Here is a 22,244-nt window from a genome sequence, read left to right as displayed (position 1 = left end):
TGCAGTACTTGAATACATACTCATACAGTATCGTTTATAGCAAATAACTGAATTATTTCATTTATTTAGCACAAAGCATGCTGAATAGAAAAAGTGTCACTTTTCCTTTTAATCGCCTAAAGTGACGGTAAAATCTTTTTTTTCCTTTTTTTTTTTTTTTTTTAAATCATTTTCTCCCGCAGTTCATTCGTCGATGACTGCGTTCTATCTACAAAGGCATGACAGAAACCAAGAGGCTTAGGCATCGAAATCAATAAAGAGAAAAGTGATTGCCTAAAACGGTTTTTGAAAAACCACCTTCAGTCAAGCAGTACCTGCACAAACTCCAGCCTCTTTTTCCCCCAAAGTGGCACGAGACGCCTCCGGAGGAGGCACGAGAGAGAGGAGGTGGGGGGGGGGGGGGGGGGGGGGGGGGGGGGGGGGGGGGCGGGGGGGGGGAATCCATTCAGGAGGAATCACAAACACGGGTGCGGTTTTTGCTGTAAAGTGGCCGTCTGCGCTCAGCCTGCTAGCAACAGAGCGAGACGGACGAGAGAAAGAGATCTTGAGGTCTGTCGTGAAGCGTAAGAGAGGCACCGAATCCAACAATCAACAACCCCCCCCCCCCCCAACTCCCAAAATAAAATCTGTACAACCATTATTAGGCCTCAAAGTCAGGCCTCAGCTCCACTTCTGCTTCACGTCAACGCTACTGTAATCGGAACACAGTGACAGTCTGACCGAACGCAGCTACAAAAACGAGACGGGTAGAAAAACGAGTTCAGACCACGGTGCCGTCCAACCAGCCGACCGACTGCGGTAAAATGGAAATGACCTCATGGCAGGTTTTTTTAATCAATGGTAGATTTTTTTCCTTTTTTTGACTCAACAAGTTTGTTTCCAGCTTCAACTCTTCAGCCCTTCGGTGCGACTCTAACATGAAGAAACGACGGGACCGTTACTTGTGCTACTTCTACAATGCGTCTCATCTTCTGACCCCGGCTCACAGCAAACTCCCTCACTGCGGCAACAAAAAACACACAGAGAGGAGAAACGACAGGCGGCCCGAACACTGGATCTGGAGGCCTCACAGGAAGTCATGAAGTTCTTCTTCTTTTTTTTAAAATTCCCCCTCTTAATGAAAGTTTCTATCTTTTCCAAAACTCCAGCACACAGCCACATAATGTCATACAACACATTTATTTGTTTTCAGCAAGGTTTCTTCTTTCTTTTTTTTTAATATATATATATCTCATCACGAAGGCATATACTATTTTCTCTGTGTATATCTCTCTCTCTCTCTATATATATATATATCATATGATATATATAGATCGTATTTATATAATCATAGAGAAACCAAAAAAAAATAAGCATACATTTTTGCTGAATAAGATTGAAGAACATCAGCAAAGGGCAATGTAAACCATGGTCCGTCTAAAACCGGCGAAAGGAGCTCGACCTTTCCAAACTCACCCACAGCAACAGATTTGCATAGGCAAAAATGGGATTAGCCCTTAGACAGTGGATTCCTGAAATCGTTATAGAGATGCAAAAATCTAGTTCAGCTCAACACAATTAAAAACAAACATACATACAAACAATATATATATATAGATGGATATAAGTATATATATATATTTAATGTTGACTAGGCCAGGCTTTCTTTAACCCCTCTCAAATACATTTTCTGTGCACATTTTTGTTTACAGTGTTAGGCTTCAAGTAGATCTAAAAACAACTTGTACATTGACAACTAGATGTGAAATAAATTAACCAACATGAGAGGTAGTGAAAAGCCTACAGAGACGTTTTGTCTTTTTTCTTTTTCTTTTTTTTTTTTTAATACAAAGGGAAAATAAAAATAAAAATAAAATAAAATGTGTCAGTAAGGCCAAAGCTTCGCAACCCTCCATCCCGTCAGGACACTTCAGCTCTCAACAATTATTTCATATTTTATTCTTTTTTTTTGCTTTTTTTTTTTTTTGCAGTCAATAAATCCACAGACCCACTCACTTGGAATCCATCGAAATCTTATAGACAGAAAATCGAAACGCAGCGATGACACTACATCACTTCACATCATCGTCATTGCTTGTAAAAGTTATCAAAAATAAACAACCGTGTACTTCTCCCCCGCTGTGTAAAAGTCACAATAAATTAAGAGGGACAGGGACGGTGAGCAGAGCGCCTGCCGTTGTCCGTCCTCCCTGTAAAACGCGCTCAGTCTTAAACTCAAAGACTTGTTTAGAACTGAGACTCGAGCCGGCTCCCAGCTCGAGTGTTTCATAAGGTACACACATCGCACAATTTATAAATGTAAACTCGGTTTGATTGCACCATGATTTTTTTTTTTTTTTCTTCTTCTAAATATCTGGTTCTTGGTGAAACATTCTTGTGGTAATTGCTAGATAGACTCAAGGAAACGTAGCTGTACTGTGCAGAGGAGGGACTTGAAAGCGTCGTGAGTGAGAACAAAAAAAAAAAAAAACAGTCTCAGAGTCGCTCAAATGCGACGTCTGAGACGCTCATCGACGCGCGAGAGTCGATTATTCGGCCGTCTTTCTGCTCCCGATCGACTGGGCGCATGCATGCACAGCTCTTCAATCAAGCAGCCAAGCAACATCAGTCAAAGCCCTTATGGAAATTAATGTAGTCCGCGTGTCAGTACTGTATTGCCCAAGGTTAAATAGTTTAATAACAAACACTGCTGAACTGTGGGGGTGGCGACTGGTCTGCACCGAGCTGGCACTTTTATCTTGTTAGCATTCGTCACTTTGCAAGTCTGAAGAAGAAAAAAATAAAAAAAGATAAAAATCTCATGTTTCAGTCTTGTTTTTTTTTTTAAAAAAAGGAAAATAAACCTGCTCACCAGCGACCGCCAGTTTCTCAGTGGTAAGAAAAGGTTTCACATCTGTCTGAAAGCTGTTTTTTTTTTTTTTTTTTTGTGTGTCAACTCGACTCCGTTCTGTCGCCGCAAACTGCATCCAATTGCACTTCGAGAGCGGGCGAGACGTCGGGCACCACCGGCCCCGCAGAGCGAGTCGGGACCAAAGCTTGGCACGTGAGCGGCGGGCGGCGCCCGGTGCCGGGAGTGGCACCGCTCCACTTTAAGACTGCGCTAACCGACTGACCAACCAACACCAACCAGCCAGGAGGTCAGCTATCCATCAAGTGGCGTGATGAATACACTGAGAGGCTCAGTTCTTTAAAAAAAAAAAAAAAAAAGCATAAACTGCACTCATGCACTTCCTACGGCACATCCACAGGCCTGGAACAAAATATTCACATCTTTTTTTTTTTGCTTTTTTTTAAATGTCGTTTTTCTTAATTGAATAAAAATGTTAATTGGACATTTGGCAAGACCTCCTCAAACTTCTCTGTTTTGCTTTTTTCTGTTGTTTTCTTCTGTGTGACTGTATCCAACGCGTACAGTCGGCGTCACGGCGACATGCTGTCAAAATCGGATCAGAGACCGGAGTGTGTGTGTGTGTGTGTGTGTGTGTGTGTGTGTATGTGAGGGCCGGCAGTGGGAGCACGGGGCGAGCGCGCTGAGCTAGCTGCTCACCCTCAACATGCCGACAGCCTCGCTGGCTTTGTTGAAGAAGGCTAGTGTGTAGCGTGACAGCACGTTGTTGTTGTTGTTGTTGTTTACCAGCCCTCCTCGCCGGCTGGAGCGGCCGGCAGGAACGACCCAGACTCCACGGCCTGCGTCAAATATCTCTGGCACCGCGTTTGGCACGTTATCTGCTTCTTCTTTTTTTTTATTTAATTGGACGTCCAGCCACGAGGGCTGCCGGGTTATCTACAGCGTCTGAGGCTAAAAGCCTTACAGACGAAGGTCGGGGCCCAGTAAGCCCGCCAAACCCAAGATCAGCGTCTCTGATTTCTGCTACTGCCCTCTTCTTCTTCTGCAACATAGAAAACTTCAAAATGTAGATAGATGACTATTTGGAGTTGGCTCTTTTTGTCGTTATTTTCTCCAGCTGTGTGATTCCCCCACCACACTGCGCACCTGTGCTTGTCAGGCTGTGAAGATTCGCGTTCGAGGGAAGAGGGAGAGGAGGAGGAAGAGGAGATGGGAGGTAGGGATTGTTGGACAAACTGTGGTTGCTTTCCAGAAAGAAAGAAAGAAAGAAAGAAAAAAACTCCAGCAGCACTCGCGCTGCCTTTTCTCACACATAAAGGCATTGTGATTGATCTCAGTGAAGAGATTTTTTTTGTTTCTTTAAAAGTTCATGAGTAATAATAGATGTAGCTGCCCAACCACAATTGTAGCCCTTACTTCTCCCAGTTAAAGAACCCCAAAGAAGGAAAGTGCTCAGATGGACGTTCAGATGGACGGACAGGTTGGATGGATGGATGGATGAGTGGATGGATGCTGCTGCTTCTGCTGCTGTTAATAATATTAAAAAAACAACCGCAGTAAGCTTAAAATTGGCAGAAGTCAACTTTTTTTCCTTCCCCTTTCACAGCCAAATAAACGGTTTGCAGTCCGCGGCTTTTAATTGTCAAGCTACTTTAGAGAGAGAGAGAGAGAGAGAGAGAGAGAGAGAGAAAGACAGAGAGAGAGAGAGAGAGAGAGAGAGAGAGAGATGCATGCAGAGCCAGTGCTTTAACTCCCATCAACAACTATGAACTGTCGTGTCATGTTCAGACAGTGGAGGAACAAAATCTGAGGAATGGGGGGAAAAAATAAAATAAAAAGAATGGGAAAGTCAAGGTAGAAAAAAAAATAGAAAAGAAAAGAAAAAAAAAGCATGAGGTCTAAATATTACAGTACAGGAACAGTAGGCTTGTCCTTCTGGTGTCTCTCGCTTCCTGTCCAACAGCGCCTGAGGAGCTTCTGTCCACAGTCACCCAGCAGCTGGTCACCAGGCTCCACTGACAGCCAGCAGACGTGGGCCGGCCGCTCGGCCGCACATACAGCACAATTTGCTATCAAAACAATCACTGGCCAGCGCTAATGGTCTCAAACTGACCAATCATCAACCAGCAGAGGCTGACCTGGCTCCAGTGGAGAACTGGATTTAAAAAATTGCTTTAAAAAATATAAATAAAAAAAAAAGAAAGAAAGAAAACAGCCAGCTATCATGGATGTCATTCAGTCTGTTCAATCGAAACAGAGGGAGAGATTTTCCAAACCCGGCTTCTGGTACCATAGTAGTATTTGACGTTTAAGTAGTAGTCTTGTTGGTATCCGACGGCGGCGCTGCGGAGGGTCTAGGTGTCGAGGCAGGTGCGCCTCCTGCTGCCCAGGAGATCTCTGTAAACGGAGGAGTTGAGGAATCGGGGGTAGGAGTCGCGGTGCATCAGGGTGTAGATCTGGAGCTGGGCCTCCTCGTACATCAGGTTGCTCGGCTCCGCCAGGCTCTGGTTGATTCCTTCTCTGACCCTCGAGTCCAGACTCACCTGAGGCCCAGAGAACAAACGCTTCAGGTCACAGCTGTCGCTGCTTTATGAAATCAGCCTAAATCTGACAGCCACTCACTTCTTTGGGTGATAATATGGACACGTAGTCTTCATATATGATCCTGGCCTTCTCGTCCACCACCGACGGGTTGGTCTCTTTCTTCATCTCCTCGCAGGCCAGCCAGAACAGCAGGTTGTCCTCGCTGTACTCGGACCGCAGGAACTCCCGGAAGATCTCCCGGCCCTCCAGCGAGCGCAGCATCATCTCGAAGCTCCGCGCCCAGGACAGCACCTCGTCCAGGCTGGGGTGTCTGCAGTGGGGCGCAAACGCAGCGGTGGAACAACCGGAATCGGCACCAGAAAACGGCCGAGGAGCCGGGACTCACTGTTCTTCAGCAGCTTCAATACTGTCCATCTTGGTGCAGGTCTGTTGGTCACTCCTGTCCATCCGGTCTTCATTCCTGCAGCGACAACGAGAAACTGTGACAATGCTGCAAAAATATTCCGTTTACCAGAAAGCAAACCACTGCTCTCAGTTTTTTAAAAGCCTTGCCTTCACTTTCATGTCTTTGAATGCCTAACATCAATTTGATTCATGTTAAAATGCCATAAAATCAGGGTGTCTGAAGCCATTCATAGAAAGAAAGACTGGTAATTACCGCTTTAAATAATAAAATGTCATATTTTGGTCAATGAGACACATTCCAAGATTTTAATTAACAAGAGCATGCAATTGTCTTCATTTTTACGGATTTTAGTACCAGAGTGTGTCAGTTACAATTAGATCAGCTTGCAAAAAATAAAGTATACTGTAGTTAAGTCTGTAGTTTATCTTTTAAAAAGAAAAATAAGCTTAAGATTGTCTTCTGCATTCGCAGAGGTTCAAGAACGCAGCCATGTACAGATTATAATACAACTCAAATGATGCAAACAAACTGTTAGTCTCCCGAGGCGAGCATACAAAGAATAAACTTCCACAACGTATCCAATGACAAAGGAAAAAAAAAAAAACAACAACAAAAGTTAAAGCCACCAAAACGAAGCTAACATGGAGTTCCACAGGGTTCTGTGTTAGGACTACTACTTTTTACTTGACATTGGCCCTCGGGGGTTCCTCAAGCCAACCATCCAATTACAGACATGACAGGACTGAAAAGAACCGCTGCACGACAAAAGTTGAAGTTAAAGTGGCCAAATCCCTCATCCTTCTCTATGCTTTTGACAAATCCACAAAATCCAATCAATCCAGCAGGTAAAATTAAATTAGGCAATCAATCAGCTCCATGTGTTTCCTCGTTGTTTTCTTTCACGGGCTCCAGCTGTCACAAAATCGGTGCAGCTTCTTAGTTCTCGGCATCATGAGCGGATCGCCGGCAGAGCTGGACGGGAAAATGAGCGGCTGCCAGGACCTTCAGTCATTCACATCTGGGCTGACAGCGAACCGGTGACTGTCAGGACAGCCACACTTCATACCCAGTCCGAGCCTTCTCAAAGAGAGCCGCACAAGCCAAAACATGATGTGACGATGATGGAGGAGTCCAGATAAAGTCTCGATATACTGGATTTACTCAGAAAGTACTCTTCCATATAATGATAGCAAAGGCAGTTACACTTTCTAGTTTAAAATGAACACCAATGGATCTTCTTTCAATATCATTTCTGACTCTATGTGTGGAATATTCATGCTTTAAGGTGAATGTGTTTTGGTCTGCTGTTGTTTTGTTTTCTGTAACAAATTATTTTGTGTTTTTGGTCATTTATTGGAGATCGGTGGTCTGGCTCAAGTCGCTCTGTGGAGTTTTCTTCATGTGTGTGTGTGTGTGTGTGTGTGTGTGTGTGTGTGTGTGTGTGTGTGTGTGTGTGTGTGTGCTTTGAGGTTAACTGGTGACTCTAAATTACCAGCAGGTATGAGTGTGTAATGTAATTTGTGATGGTTTTTTTGTAAATTTTTCTTGCTTTTTTTTTTTTTTTGCATCTTTTAGTCTTTATTTTTATTTTTTTTCAAAAACTGTCTACAGTCACAGCAGCATTATGTAATGTTATCAACACTTCTGTTACTTTGCTTAACGTCCGGCTCGTTTCTTTGTGGCATTCGGCTCCATTTTGAATACATCTGTTCTTCTTTACGGCGCGTGAAGCTAAAGATCACAAAGACATATTGTTGGCTTAGTTTCTTTCATCAGGGATCAAAAATGAAAACACTGCACGCACACAAACGCACGAGCGCACAAACACACCCACACGGGAAGCTGGAGAGGCTATCGTAGCTCAGTCACACTTGCTGAAGTCCACAAAGTGACACACACACACACACACGGAGCTGTCTATTTCGGTCCCACCATGGAGGATCTTCCCTTCCTCTCGCCGTCTCTCGTCAAAGTCCCTTTTGTGCTGCAGTAATGGGCTAAGCTGGCCGCAGCCCCCCGGCGCCCTCACAATACAGCTAAATATACTGTTCTTCACAGCTGTTTTGCATGTGATGTGTGGATGGAAATAGCAGGCACCCCAGTCAGATAAGGGCCTTGTGTAATGGGCGGGGAGGAGGGACCGGAGGGGGTCGGGAAACTGTAAATGGGTGATGAACATCATTACATAAAAACCTAATCAATAAACTCCCTTTTGATTTGCTGTCATCTCTACCAAATAACTAAAACGGGGGTGAAATAGCTGCGGCACGCAAAGACCTCTGCTGTGGCGAGAGAGCTTGAAAAAAAATAAAATAAAATAAATAAAAGCGATCCTTCCCCGCCTTAAAATAAACAAACTAGCGCAGAGTAATGCAGGCGATTTTCCCGGCTGGTTCTGGAGATCCCACACCGGGATCGGACCCGGGCAGCACACACACACACACACACACACACACACACACACACACACACACACAGCGGAGTCACAGTCGACAAGCTGCAGCCACTTCAGATGAAGTGGTGTGAGAGAAGCAGCACATTCACCATTCACTGCCTGCAAACAATGTTTCATTCACGGCGAGAGAGGAGCCACAGTGAGGCCAGCTTCAGGAGCCAACAGCCGGCTCCTGCCTCCCCGGTGCCTTGCTCAGGGGCACCGGGGTGGAGCAACCCTTTTCAAGACTAACATCCACTGAAAACAGTTTCATGCCGTTTTCAAAAAGTTGTGCTTTCAACGGCACCGCCGTCGTGTAAACGGACAGTCAAAAGTGCTCGTTTTGAAACGACGCACAGCAGCAAACGTTCAGCGCAGAGTTGAAGACGCAGAGCGAAGGAGGAGTCGAGAGGGCACAGTACCAGAGACACTTGCAGCAGCCGCACCAGCACAGGCAGCAGGTGTTGGGTCGGGGCTGTCCGGGGGCCTGGGGGGGGGCCTCGATGTGAGCCGCCTGCCTTTTTCTCATCTCCACTCCACTCACACTTCGGGGCTTCATGCAAAAGACAAACACAGTTAAACACCTGTCAAATATCCGAAATGGCACTTTTTTCTTTCTCTTCTTTTTTTTTTACTTTTTGTTCAACAGAAATAAATTATATCAGAGCCAGGGGGAAAAATTAGAGTGTGTGTGTGTGTGTGTGTGTGAGAGAGAGAAGTGAGGCAGGACAGAGAGGATTCCCTTCCTTCTACGGTAGGAGGGTTTCCTGGCATCAGTCCAGGCTTTGCTCTGCTTTGACAGACACAACGCATGAATTTCAATACGTGCAAACAAACTCCACACGGAGATAAACACACCCGTTCACACACGCTCGGCGCAAACCATCCCCGTTATCACCTCCACCGTCAAATCCAACATTTCCAGAGGAGGTGAAGACAAAGAAAGATATGTTTACTAAACTACTGTGAATTTAAATGACACCTTCGGAACAAAATGACCTACTTTAAATATCAGAATTCATAAAAAGTGACGTTTCTTCAGTGTTTCCAGTGACGGTTCAGTCTAACCTTTACAGATATTAGTAAATCATCTTTTACCTTTCCTTCTGGAGGTGTTTCTGTAGATGTTTGGAGCGTCAGATGGTCCAAAAGATAATAATGACGCTGTGCAATAAACTGTGCGATGTAAAACAAAACCCTGAAGCGAGCAGGTGAGAGTTATAGCCATGGCTTTTTCCACTGTTACTTTACTGCTGTGGTAAAGCCTGAGCCTTGCTGTGGATTTTCAGAGAAGGTTTGAGGGTTTGTGAGCGTTTGTGACATGGCCAGTAGAAAGTACAGAGGTGAGAAGAGCCACTTCAACAGCACAAGGCCTTCATGAGCGAACACAGGGATTTAAAAGCCTTTAGGGTCTAAATAACATTATTGCTTTCTAGGAAATCATAAAGTGCCTGAGACACTGTGCAATCAAGTGATGCTTCGAGTGTGATTCTCATAAACCTTCACGATAAAAATCAGCTCAAACAAAGACACTACATATGTAATATTTCAGTTTTTTTCCAGGAATTTTACTGCCGCATTAGAGGCACGTAACCGATATTACATCAAGAAGTGCAGAAAAAAAAAAAAAAAGAAACTGAACTGACTCACAACGCAGAACTCTTACCTGTAAAGTCATGATCCAAACAAAACTCAAATCAAACACTTGAAAAACGAATTCAAATCAAAATGCTCGCCTTTCCTCCGCTCTGCAGTGTGATTTAAGCCGCGATAATGACGACGATCCGAGGCGGGTCGAGCTAAAGCGACCTGCCCGCTATGCAAATGTGACCACCTGACCGGCGGAGCGCCCGGCGCTCATCCAGCAACAAGGCGGCACCTGCGGGAAAGCAGGCCGCTAGATGCAAACGACGGCGAGGACCCGGCTTTGTTCCAACAGCCGGAGGAGGAGGCCGCATTCACGCCACATGCAAATGTGGTGAAATGGTTAACACAAAGGGGATCTGCCGCTCCTGCAGCGCTTTCACAAGATTCAGACGATTCAAATTTCAAATTTGTTTATATTTTTAAAACAATTATCGGTGAAACCTCGCTGCTCCTCAGTTTCACCGTCACGCTTCGCCGAGCTGAGCTCAGACCCCAGCTTCAGTTTTCAGTGTGTTGTTTGCGTTGATGAGACGCTTTCCACATTCCTCGCAAACTTACCATGAATTAGTGAGTTCCTAAACACAGGCGAGACGGAGCGGTCATGGCGTGAGGTAACGGGTGAGAGCAGGCCGCTTGCCGAAGCCACGTGTTGAGAGTCTGTTTGGCGAACCGATCGGCGGCTTGGTTTGCTGGAGATGATGGCGATGACGATGACGATGAGGGTGAGGCCGGGAGCGTCGTTTCACCACAGGGAAGAGAGCTCGCTGGTGTTACCATCCCTGACCGAGCGGCACGTGAAGGGGAGGAGGGGGTGGTGGGGGTGATTGCTTCCGTTCTCTGGCTGCTTTCCCTTCTCTGGCCGTGGCCTCCTAGGCTTCCTCGCAGCTCGGCGAACGGGTCATTGATGGAGTGGACGGTGCAGGACGCAGAGGGAGAGCAGCATCTGAAACACACCAGGCGCCGGTGACAAAGGCAGGCAAAGAAAACACACAAAAATCACTTTTTCCACCAGGAAATGTAAAGATCAGTCAGTTTCAGGTTCAGTGTCATGCTCAAAAAACAATGACGGAATCTATCCCGCAACCTTCCAATTGAGAGACAACCACTCTACATGTTCACGTTAAACAATGAAAACAAGATTTCCTTCCACCTTCGCTGATTAATTTTGGAAGTTTTCACAACTTTTCAAGAGAGGAAATGCAGCACATCGCCAGATCAGCGATCAGAAAACCAAGAAAACCTCTCTATGAAATAATACTCACATTTGGAAACAACCATTATTGAGAATCTTTCTCCTCCCAGAAAAACATAAAATCAGAGAGAACTAATCTGAGGTCCGTGGCTTCAGAAAGAGTAAAAGCTGGTTTGACCGCAGATGAAGATGTCATGATAGAACTTCGGTTCAGCTGACGTTTATTCGAGTGACATTTCCCTACAGTTACACCAACAGCTCATTTTGGCCACCTTTGCCCCAAAGTAACACTGACTTTGAATTAAAAAGCATAAAGAAGGAGGAAACCTGGCTCGGCGGTCGTCCAGAATCCGTCCGTCCCTGAAAACAAGGCCGCAATACCCGAAAAATATGGCAAAGAGTGAGAGACTGACACGCTGCTCTGGATGGACACTTCACTTCACCGCACCCAAGTTGACCGGCAAGTAAATATAACAGCTTCTTCAACAAAGTCCACATTTACTACACTGTCATTTCGATCACATGTGGAGCTTTAGTTACATCCACCCAAAGACAGAAGCTCCACCAGGAGCAGTCCGAGGTTCAGTTTAAAAACAATTCAAGAAATGAGCAAGATGACCCATCGATCCACAGGGGCCATGGAAAACTACTGACTAATGTTGTCCAGCAGAGACTCGCTGATACCATCTTCTGATAGCACAAAGGATCCTTCCTGAACGTTGCTCTCAAAGCAGACTCATCGACCATTAATGGAAGAGGTGAACAAGAAGCAGGAGCGACTGCAGCCTGGAGAAGCTTTTCAAACAAGGCAGATGTGTCCAGTTCAAATCCAGATACCAGTAGATATTGGCTTTTTAATGGTTTCTCTTGAAGTTGATTTGCAAACACGGAGCTTGATAGGTAGAGACAAGGAGTGTCCGACGGCGGTGCAGCGATTCGAGTCTTCCCATGGTAAAAACGGGCTGAATCAGCGATGTAGCAGCTGATGTTCAGATAAAAGCTGCTTTCTAGGAGACAAACCGAGCACTGATCAGACTTTTAAAAAGCTGAATTGAATAAACTGTTAACTTTTTCTCAGTCACGCTTCTGTTCCTGAACATTTTTGACCAATGGGTAAATATCTAAGCTATTTTTACATGTCTTGAAAAGTGAATAGTGCACCACTTTCAGTTAAACCTGTAAAGCAATAACATCAACTATCTGATCATTTTCTGGTGGGATCAACTGCATTTACATAAAACTCTCAAACTTTGGAAAACGGTTTTACCAAGAACCAACAACACTCCTGACTGGCTGGTAAATGCCGAATACTGAAGGCACACACAAGAAAAAAATACCTTGTTCTCGAGTGTGTCATTCAGGATCAAAACAATTAACTAAATAATCAAGCAAATGCAGCAAAATGACCGATGCTGCTGTCGTGCTCATGGCACTACTTTAAAGATTCTTCTGGTGAGAGACCCAGCTTATCGCTGGTTCTGCAACACATGGTTCGATCGGTCTGAAGCTGTACTCTGGGTTCTGTCCCTGAAGCAGGCCTGAAGGCGGCGGAGCCCCGGTTACCCTCATGCTGCATGCTTCTCGTACAGGAATTAGTGTTCCAACAACATGTTTACTCATAACAGCAGCTCAGAAGTATTCACATGTTGACCTCAACACTGGAGACTCTTTATGCTGTGAATTATCTCGTCTGTGGCGACTTGAGAGGTTAAAATTAGCAGCCGAGCAACACAAAAGAAGAACAGAGAACTTGAAAGGAATCAATACAAGCAGCTACTGTACAGCCTCTCTCGCTGATAGCTGGGTTAAAAACCAAGATGAGTGTTGGTATCTTATACAGCTTATTCCTACTTTTCTGATATTCTGAGAGTCCTGTGTTGCTACAGTCCAGCTAATGTCACCTCAGTCATGCTCAACATGGGAGAAAATCACAAAATAAAAATAAAAAATGAATTGGTAAAGGTGTTTGCGTTGCACCCAGGAAATCTGACAACACTCGATCCAAGAAAGAAAACTTCAGTTCAGTGGTTCCTCAAAACAAAAAAATGGGTGAGGTTTCAGAAGTCCGGAAATGCTGAAAAGCATCAACTCAGCATTACGTCTGTGCTATAGATGCAAAACATTAATCTAATAATCACACAACTGAACAACAAGAGGAGTAAAAACTCACTTAAGTGTTTTCGAGCAACATGTATACTATTGATTATTTACTTTTGTTGATGCTCTGAAGATCAATTATTAATATTTAATGTTATGCACCCAGGTTCCAATAATCGAGGTAATAATAGGATTATTAATCAATAACAATTATCAGTTATATCAATGAATGGCTACTGATCAGAACAAATGTGAACACAGTTGAGAGTCCACTCCAGGCCTTTGGGACGGATAAAACTTCCTCCCTAAACTGCTGAACTTTAGAGATTCGCAGTCTTGTTTGTATACATCTTCAAGATAAATATCTCCACCCTGCAAGCAAATAAGATGAATATGTTTTGTGTGACATCTGGTATTCTGTGAAGGCTCAGCGAAAGAAGAGTGCAGGCATAATGAGATTTATGAGGAAGTCTTACAGGATGTAGTTGCTACATAACCTGGGCTCCTCTGACTCAACACACCCAGAGGAAGCTGCAGTGAGCCGTGCACTTCATGATCTCTGTGCACGACACTGGAGGAGGCAGAGACGAGCCTGGGTGGAGGCAGGAAAAGAAAGAAAGGAAAAAAAAAAAGAAGTGTGAAAGTTGACAGGAGAGTTGGTGGTGGTGGTGGCGGTGGCCCTGTGGCTGCGGTGGCTCTGTTGCATGTGAAGGCCTGAGCGAGTCCAGAGAGGAGAGGCGGGCGGGCTGCTCTGCTAGCGGCTCCGCTACACGGTCCGTCCAGCCGGGGGTAGACGGGGGTCCCCTCCCCGAGCTGTCACCGCCGCACTGCGTGCGTGCGTGCGTGCGTGCGTCTCCGTGTGTGTGTGTGTGTGAGAGAGAGAGGAATCACTGCACGATGCTTGAATGTCGCACGGACATTTTTTCCCCCCCTCACAGAAATCAAACACCACCCACTTTCTTGTGTGCTAGCTTTAGCCGACCAGCCTGAGATCCGCTATCTCGCAGAGGAGGCGGCGGCGGCGGCGGCGGCGGCGGAGCGGCGGCTAGCGCCGTGCTAACGGCGGCTAGCAGCCCCCGAGTGCAGCGAATCACCGGCGTCTTACCGCTTCGCGTCGGGCTGTCAGTGTCCTAGGCCGATGGGCATGCACGCGCGACGTCCCGATGCTCATTTAGCGACATCGTGGGTGGAAATCCCGCGGTGTAATGTCCATCGCCGCTGTTTTTCTGCCATCCGCCCCACTTCAGCACCGATCGCCGCCGAGCCCCTGGATGCACTGCGCAGGCGCGCTGCCGCCGCCGCCGCTCCGTGGCTGCAGCCGGAGAGAAGATGCGCCGCCGAGGCTCCGCGCGCGCGCGCACACACGAACACGAACACACACACACACACACACACACACACACACACACACACACACACACACACACGCACACAGAGGATCTCCACATCTCATCTCCACCGCACGAGCAAACAGTCCACCACAACACACACACACACACACACACACACACACACACACACACACACACACACACACACACACACACACACACGGGACTCAGTCAAAGGACGGAACAAAGTTAGAGACGCTCTATTCCTGCTGCTTCAACGTGTTATTACAATTTAAAATAAAATAAACAGAACGTTCCTTGGTATGAGAACAATCTATGCAAGAAGCGGTGTACTGAAGAGTGTAGAAAATGAGATTTTCCCCAGAAGACATCATTTGACAAACTGTGATTAACCTGATTTATATTAAAATGCACTCAAATGAGCAATTCCCACAGCATTGTGATATCAGCAACAGGTTGTTCTCTGTTAGTGAGATTTATAATGAGAAAAGTAAAAAGCTCTGTTTAATACTTAAATGTCGAAAGACAAACATGTTATACATTGTTTTTTATTTCACAGGAAAACTCTCACAAGACTTTGTTTTTCGTGCAGTTAAAAATTTAATTGTAATTGATCTTCCAGGACCTTCCCTGAAAAAGTAGGGTAGAGGAATTTTAGTTCAAAACTTCCACATTGTATTTGACTTTCCACACAAGAAAGAGCAATTATTAGCCTACATCCATCCATTTAATCCATTTCATTCTGCTTGCTGGTGTCAGGAGATTTGTTGTATACGTTTCCCGAAGACTCTCTGTTGCTTGTGTTGAGTCACATATTAAGTAATAGATGTCCAATTAATAACATGCAACAGTTTCATCTGCACATCAAACTCCTCTGAGATTCTTAGTTGAAAACTATATTTTCCCAGTGTTAACACAAGGGGGCACCAAAACTCTGCATGCTCTCCCTCGGACACACACACACACACACACACACACACACACACACACACACACACACACACACACACACACACACACACACACACACACACTCAGCTGTGTGTCCACTTGTTAACTTTGCACGAACGCAGTCAACCCAGACATTATTGCTGCTCCGGAGACAATTAAAGGTTCATATAGCAAACAAATAACTTAATATATCCTCCAAACAGCAGAGTCCAGCGAACACAGCAGAAGCATTAACGAGACGCAGTGTGTGTAAATCACTCCAGAATAGATGCATTTAATTTATTGATAGTCTTAATGCATGTGAAGCAGCACTGGGTGTTTAGACATGAGGGACCGGGACTCTCCAGCCAGTGGATTACAAAAAGGTCAGAAGAGAGAAGCCAAGATGGAACGCGTGTGTGTTCCTTGACTTTGTAGGCTCATTAATAAGGATCTGAACTGGATCAACCCCTATTTTCTTCACACGCTGGGGGCGATCGCGCAGATTTGCATTTGAAAAGGTCAAGAGCAGCGAAAGTGCGTCTCCGCTCCGTCCGTGGCTGTCAAACAAGTGGTAGTAAATTCTCCGGCGCAGAGGACAGGAAAACAAACGTAATCCAAGACTGGCGTGCTCGGTAAACCTTCAAGTACAAACACGTTCCTGGATCTGTGTTTGTGAGGAAAGTGTGTTCCTTTTCAGGAAAACAATGTTGAGGGTTGTTTCAGTCTTGAAGTGACGTCCTCGTGGAGTCGCTTGTCAGTTTGCAGACTTTCTCTTTGTGAGCATCAAAATGACAGGGAAAGGCTGAGGAGAACCTGAACATTACCCAAGAATGTTGATCCTGGCTCCGTAATCACAAACTTGACCTGCATGGTGTTGCCATATTGACTCTCTGAGTCACACTGATCTATTTTTTAATCCTTTGGGTGAAGCTGTCAGTCACATGGTGAATTTGGCCATTTTACAATCCCAGCGTTGGTGGTTTGACACAATACAGCTGAGGCTGATAAATTATAAATATATTTTAAAAAAACACTTTGAAGCTACTAAACTATTCTATATGAGTGAAGTCCACTTGTTATTTCCACAGACACCACTTGAGAGAATAACACCATTAATCTTCCTGTTGTGTAGGTTTTAAAATAAGTCTCAGGAATGAAGTTTGCAGTTATCAAAAAGCAGACATCATGTGATGACAGGCCACTTGTGAGAACAGAGGAGTCATTGTTTAAAACTCCTCCAGAAGGTCTTTTTTTCTTCATTCTTCACACAATGTCTGTCGATTCTCAGGTGTGAGAATATTCGCCGTCTTCAGCTCCATCATTGCGTGTTTTTCTGGAGGACCGCCAGCGTTGCAAAGACATAAAAACACTTGGAATAATAAACATGTTTGGATCACACCTCTTATGGAACTGCTCTTCAAAGAACGCAGTTTAAAACAGCAGCTTTGAGAGTCAGGATCACCTAATGAACTTATTATTACCTTTAATAAGTAGTTAATAGGCAGTTTGCAGATAAACTATACAGCTGTAACTGAATTATTTTTAAAATCCTCACTATATTTTTGTGTATTTGACATTTAAGTGTAATAAATGTAAAATCTCACTATTTTTGCCTTAATATTAATAATCAGAAGTGCCTTTAAAGACAATCAAGCTCCCTCTATATTAACAACATAGTGAGAATAATCAAAATCAAGAAGACAATAAAAATGTCTTCAGTATAAAGAAATGTGCTGCACATTAAAAACACCGTGTACGAACTCGAACGTGTTTTTGAGTTCAGTGGGAGAAGAAAAAAGTGCCGGTGGAGAATGAAAAAGGCTTCTGGGATCCTTCACGCTGAGGTTGGACTAAAACGCTGCTGATGGAGAAACGAGAGCGGAGCTGATTAACGTCAGACGTGTGAAGGCTGTGGAGGATAAGAATGAATCAGCATTAACGTTGTGTGTGACAGGAAGCTGGTATAACTGGAAAAAAGAAAACTGCAGTTCTTGAGTTTCACAGTGTTCATTCTGACCTGAATTTGGCCTTCAGGTGTTTTGACAGTGAAGGTGACCTGATGCCGTTCTCATAAGGAATGAGAAGGAGCCACCAGCAGAGCTGAAGGGACGATGTGAAACCCAATCAGACTCTAACCTGCTAGAAAAAAAAAAACAAAAAATCATTTCTGCTCCAGGAGTTATCTCTCGGTCATTGTTTGCTTGATTTATCGAGCTCAGCCCAGACAGCCTCCGGGGCCTTTCTGGAATCAATTTGTTTGACTGCTGTTCACAAACATATGCGAGGGTCAGCGGGACGCGGAGGTGAACGACAGATGGACAAACGCAGAGAGACAGATGTGGTAACTGGAGCCTGCGGTCACACTTATGGTACCTGTCAGGTTGTTTAATGGTCTAACAGAAGTGACGAGGGCCGAACACGCTTATTAGAGAAGTACCGGCCGGGCAAATCGATACCTTTCCGTGGCAGCGAGTGTTTCTGCTGCTTTCTGCCTGTGTGCACCTGGGCCACGCTGGGAACAAAAATAATGGTACCCTGATATATCCTTCAAAGAAAAAAAATCAAATATCAATAAGTATAATTCTGACCTTTAAATAAATACACACTCGCTGCCTGTCTGGTGTTTTTATGGCACTATTTTAATATTCAGTGTATAATTTAAAGCCTATCTTCTTCTTCAGCAGCTCATTCTGGAGATTGTACACAATAAAATCTTCACGAAAATGAAATGAGATGGGAAATAAAGAGGAGAGCGGCCTCTCCCCGTGTCTCCTCCATCCCAAAACCGCAGTTCCATCAAGCATTTAGCACTTACTGCAGCCTTTTTCTTTGGTGATGGATTTGAAGCCGACTTCCAAACTGTAGAGAGACACTCATTTAAGCGGGGCTCTGGATGTTAGGACTTAACATTCTGGCAACAGGCTAACTTTGAAACTCCCTTTTTCCCTGCTAGTTTCACATGTTGAATCATTTATTGGACGCTGCCTCTTCAACTCCTGACTTCATCTCTCGAAATGTGCACAGACACATCGCAGGCAGGCTCCAGGACAGCCGTTTCCATTTGTATTCAGTCAAAGTTGTTTTCCTCTAAAAAGCCTCAGTGTTTTAGAAAGTGTGTGTGTTTTGTGAGACAGAACTGTCAACAAGTTGTCACGTTTTAGCTGTTATGTTTGTCCTTTTCAGCGGGATTATCTCTGAGGTTATGCAATAACTCAAAATATCATTCAATTTTGCACAAAATCAGTAAAAGTCCTTTTTTTTTTAATTAAGGATGATTGTTGGCTTCAAAGAAACTGTCTTGATTGTTCTTGATTATACTTTCTTTTCAGCATGTTTAATTTTATATGAATAAGAAAAGCTTTGGTAAATCCTCGTAAACCTGTTGTCCTCATTATGGTGTATTATATTAGCCCCATTCTTAAATACATTATTAAAAATACATAAAGTACCATTAATTTTTAATAAACCCTGTGCCTTTTGGAGCCCGTATGACTCAACTCTAACTGGTTATAATGTCAGGGAGCTTGTCTCTCAGGTACTTGTTTGCTTTTTGAGTGACTTACAAGCAGGTTAAAAAGCCAGACCGAGCATCTTCTGGCCGTCTCGGCCCCTGCTCTGATCACGTTTTAGTGATTATGGCTGTGAGGATTCAGTGGCAAGCCGAGAAACCATTCACCAATGCAAACAGGAAACAGCACGGGTGCAGGGTGCAAGAGATGCAAAACAGAAGCAAGCCTGCCGCCACCATCCAAGCTTTCCTTCGTGCAGCAGCTCACTCCTCGCGTTCATGTCTTCAGTTTGACTTTATTGCTATTGTCGACAGCGCCCTTTCATTTCTTTGCGAATTACTACAATAATATTTCCTGCTTTTCATATCTGTAGAACATTTGTGAAGATTTTCTCTACATAATCATGCGATCTCGACGCCTGCGGGGGTCTAAAATCCGTATTCTGTGTAACTTTGCGGCGCACTCTGCTGCTGTGATCGAACTGCAGGTATTTACAAGACCTACAGAGGTGGTTTCAAAGGGAATGCTAGTTGAGGAAACGTGCACTGCGGTGCTCACTGAATGAGTGCAGCACTTGGCTCTTGATTTACTGAAATGGCAGCTCAGCAGGCAGCCGGCATCACAAACGTGACAAGCGCCGAGGAAGCTCGTGTCTGCAAAAGTTTTTTTCATTGCGAGACGCCATGCAGTTTGTTAAGCTAGTACTGCAGTGACACGCTCATGAAGGGAAGCATATGTTCCTGTCCCGATGATGAGTTTTTGCGAGATGTTTTGAGGTATTCACCTGACACTTCATTAAAGAATCAGCTGGTAGAACAGTGGATGAAATGACTGGCATGAATTCGGCAGAACACAGGAGGCATTATTTGCTGCTTGTGCATAAATGAGATGCTGTCCAGTGTTCAATTCCAGTTCTGCTCATGCCTGATTGTGGTGAGTGGGTTATTATCAGACTACATCAGACAGCGCTACACCAAGGAAAGATCTACTTTCAAATGTGACACGAAAACTACATTTTGACCCTGCCTGAGAAACGCACCTCAATTTTTGGTTTTAGTCATGATTGAAACTGCAATCTCTTATATCATTTCTCATCTTGAACATTATGAAATCCGGCTTTGGAGTACTGTTTGCTACATTTCCATCATAACTTCAGTTTATTAGATTTGGCTCAGAAAGGAAATGGAAAAATAATTGCAAATCCTCTTACAAATGGTTTCCATGGATGTTTTTTTATTTATTTATTTATTTATTTTTTGCGTGAATCATCGCAGACGAAAACATGTTTTTTGGGAGGAAGTAGCTCTGGACCCAAGCTGGATGATCAGAACTGTTCGGGATACCTGGCTGAGACCTTCTCTGCGACGACCCTGAGACTGGTCTTTCGTAGAGTTCCAGCGCTGCCTCCCAGCCAGCCGCCTGCAGATAATGATGAAGATCAGACGTGCCGGCTCCTGCCTGGACCCAGTGACAGCTCTTTATTTTCACAGAACAATACTGAAGGACAAACATTTCATCCTTTTGACAGAGACGACCAGAAATTCCTCTGGGTCACAGTTCAGCTTTGAATTCATGCTTTCCATAAGCATGCAGAGCATTCTTAATTACAACAAGGTTTTTATGACTGTACAGGACTGCAGCGGTATTCACCGAGGGAGTATGAAAGCCACATTAATGGAGCTCTGGCTCATAAAGAGGCGAAGCCCGATTTTATACACCATGTTTTCTTATGCTTTTTCATCCTCACATAGCGGAAGGTGGTAATGACGATATTCTATTATGGATGATCCTGTACAGTTTTCCCAGGAAAAGATTGTTTTGGAAGTAAAAAGCAGAGAATAGAGGATCAGAAAACTGCGAACAGAATCTCCATGGAGTGAAGACCCTGATGTGGAGACAAAATCGAGTCAGTCTTACTTTTATATATTGATAAAAAACTAAATCTCATTATCATGAGTCTGATGTGCCAATGTTCCATTAAAAAAAATTACAAAAGACAAGTCAGAATATGTTCTGCAATAAAATGTCAAAACCATAAATAGGAGAGTTAATCAGTCTCCAAATTAGAAAAATATTTCTTAATTTGTAGGAGTCCTTTTTAGCATGCAAGGTTAAAGTAAAGTAAATTAAACTGGGACTATTAAGTTGTGGCTTGGTCACAGCAGATTGCCCACAGGAGAATAGCTTTGCCTCTGAGAGACTTCGCCGAAGATTGCAACATTTGTCACTCCGATTTGTAAGTGAAGGAAAGGTAGAGAAGAAAACAGCAACGCGAGCAACTGAGTGAGATTGTGTGCCAGTCCACCTCAGCTCTTTTAAAAAAATGCTACTCAAGTAGCGATTGTTTGCAAATAAATCCTTGCCTGCGCCGAGGTTCTGCTTTAATTGGGTACATTTCTCCAAAGGTTCACTCTTGGAGGCACAGGACTGCCGGTTGTGCTCAACTAGCCTGAAATTTAGTGCTGCCCTCTTCCCGAGTAACTTTATAACAATCAGCAATGCGACCTAATGATAAAACATTTAGAGACACACACTGCGCATTTCTGCAGACAAAGCACATTTTGTTGCCTCTTTATGCAGAGGATGTAATTGAATTTCATCATTAATTTCGAACAACGAGCCAGCAAAGGTGAATTTTCTCTCCGTTGAGATGAACATAATCCAGCGTAAGGGGCGGTTTTACATCAAATCCCATCAGGAAGTTTCACTGCAAAAACCTGCTGATGATTCAAGGTAATGAGGTTTTGATTTGTCAGATAATTAATAGCAGTACTGTAACACAATATTTCATCAATTGAAGCTGGTTTTGGTTGATGGATCAGGAACCAGTCAAAATTAAACAAACTGCAGCTTATTAAAGGTCATTAAGAAGCCTTCAGACACACTCTCCAACAACTATCTCAGATTTAAAGAGATACTTCAACATTTTGGCAAATTGGCAAATTTAGCGCAATTCTTTAGTCATTTCGAACAGCATACTTACTTTTTTTGTGAGGGCGAGCTGTTATTTATTCAGAGGTGAGTCGGGGAAGGTTTTTGGGACGGACACAATGGAAGTGAATGGTATTTTTGGTTCCCCTTGTCAAACTCATCAAATGCACAATCCAACAACGCCAAAACACTTTGGTGGACACGTTATAATCCGCACATTCACTACGCTGTGAAATATTAATGCAAAATTACGAGATTGAGTTGTTTATGCGAAGATTGCTAAGACGGAACTACTTACTAAACATGGCGTCTGGGTGTAGTGATTTCAAAAGAAAAAGTAGTTCCCAGTAT

At 44.1% G+C, this 22,244-nt stretch overlaps 1 protein-coding gene across 2 annotated transcripts; it reads right to left on the bottom strand.

Moving 5' to 3' along the window:
• Nucleotides 1-1,907: 1,907 nt before the first annotated feature.
• On the bottom strand, nt 1,908-14,451 carry rgs17 (regulator of G protein signaling 17). 2 transcript variants are annotated; one of them, XM_030105966.1, is made up of 6 exons: nt 14,274-14,451; nt 10,438-10,822; nt 8,655-8,785; nt 5,778-5,852; nt 5,471-5,702; nt 1,908-5,391 (listed from the first exon to the last, which is right to left on the bottom strand). In XM_030105966.1, exons 2-6 carry the CDS (start codon nt 10,438-10,440, stop codon nt 5,203-5,205), a joined length of 630 nt encoding a protein of 209 aa, XP_029961826.1. In that variant the 5' UTR covers nt 10,441-10,822; nt 14,274-14,451; the 3' UTR covers nt 1,908-5,202. The 2 variants fall into 2 exon arrangements, with proteins under 2 accessions (XP_029961826.1, XP_029961825.1); XM_030105965.1 differs by lacking the exons at nt 10,438-10,822; nt 14,274-14,451 and having other exon boundaries at nt 8,655-8,791.
• Nucleotides 14,452-22,244: the final 7,793 nt, after the last annotated feature.

The sequence above is a fragment of the Salarias fasciatus genome, chromosome 13 (genome assembly GCF_902148845.1).
Source record: "Salarias fasciatus chromosome 13, fSalaFa1.1, whole genome shotgun sequence".
NCBI classification, from domain to species: Eukaryota; Metazoa; Chordata; class Actinopteri; order Blenniiformes; family Blenniidae; genus Salarias; species Salarias fasciatus.
This window is presented reverse-complemented; position numbering and strand designations above follow the sequence as displayed.

Coding starts and splice junctions, on each gene's coding strand:
- rgs17 (XM_030105965.1), bottom strand. CDS start 8,791: ATGAAGCCCCGAAGTGTGAGTGGAGTGGAGATGAGAAAAAGGCAGGCG. Junction 5,853..8,654: donor GGCTGCTGCAAGTGTCTCTG/GTACTGTGCCCT, acceptor TTGTCGCTGCAG/GAATGAAGACCGGATGGACA. Junction 5,703..5,777: donor ATTGAAGCTGCTGAAGAACA/GTGAGTCCCGGC, acceptor GCCCCACTGCAG/ACACCCCAGCCTGGACGAGG.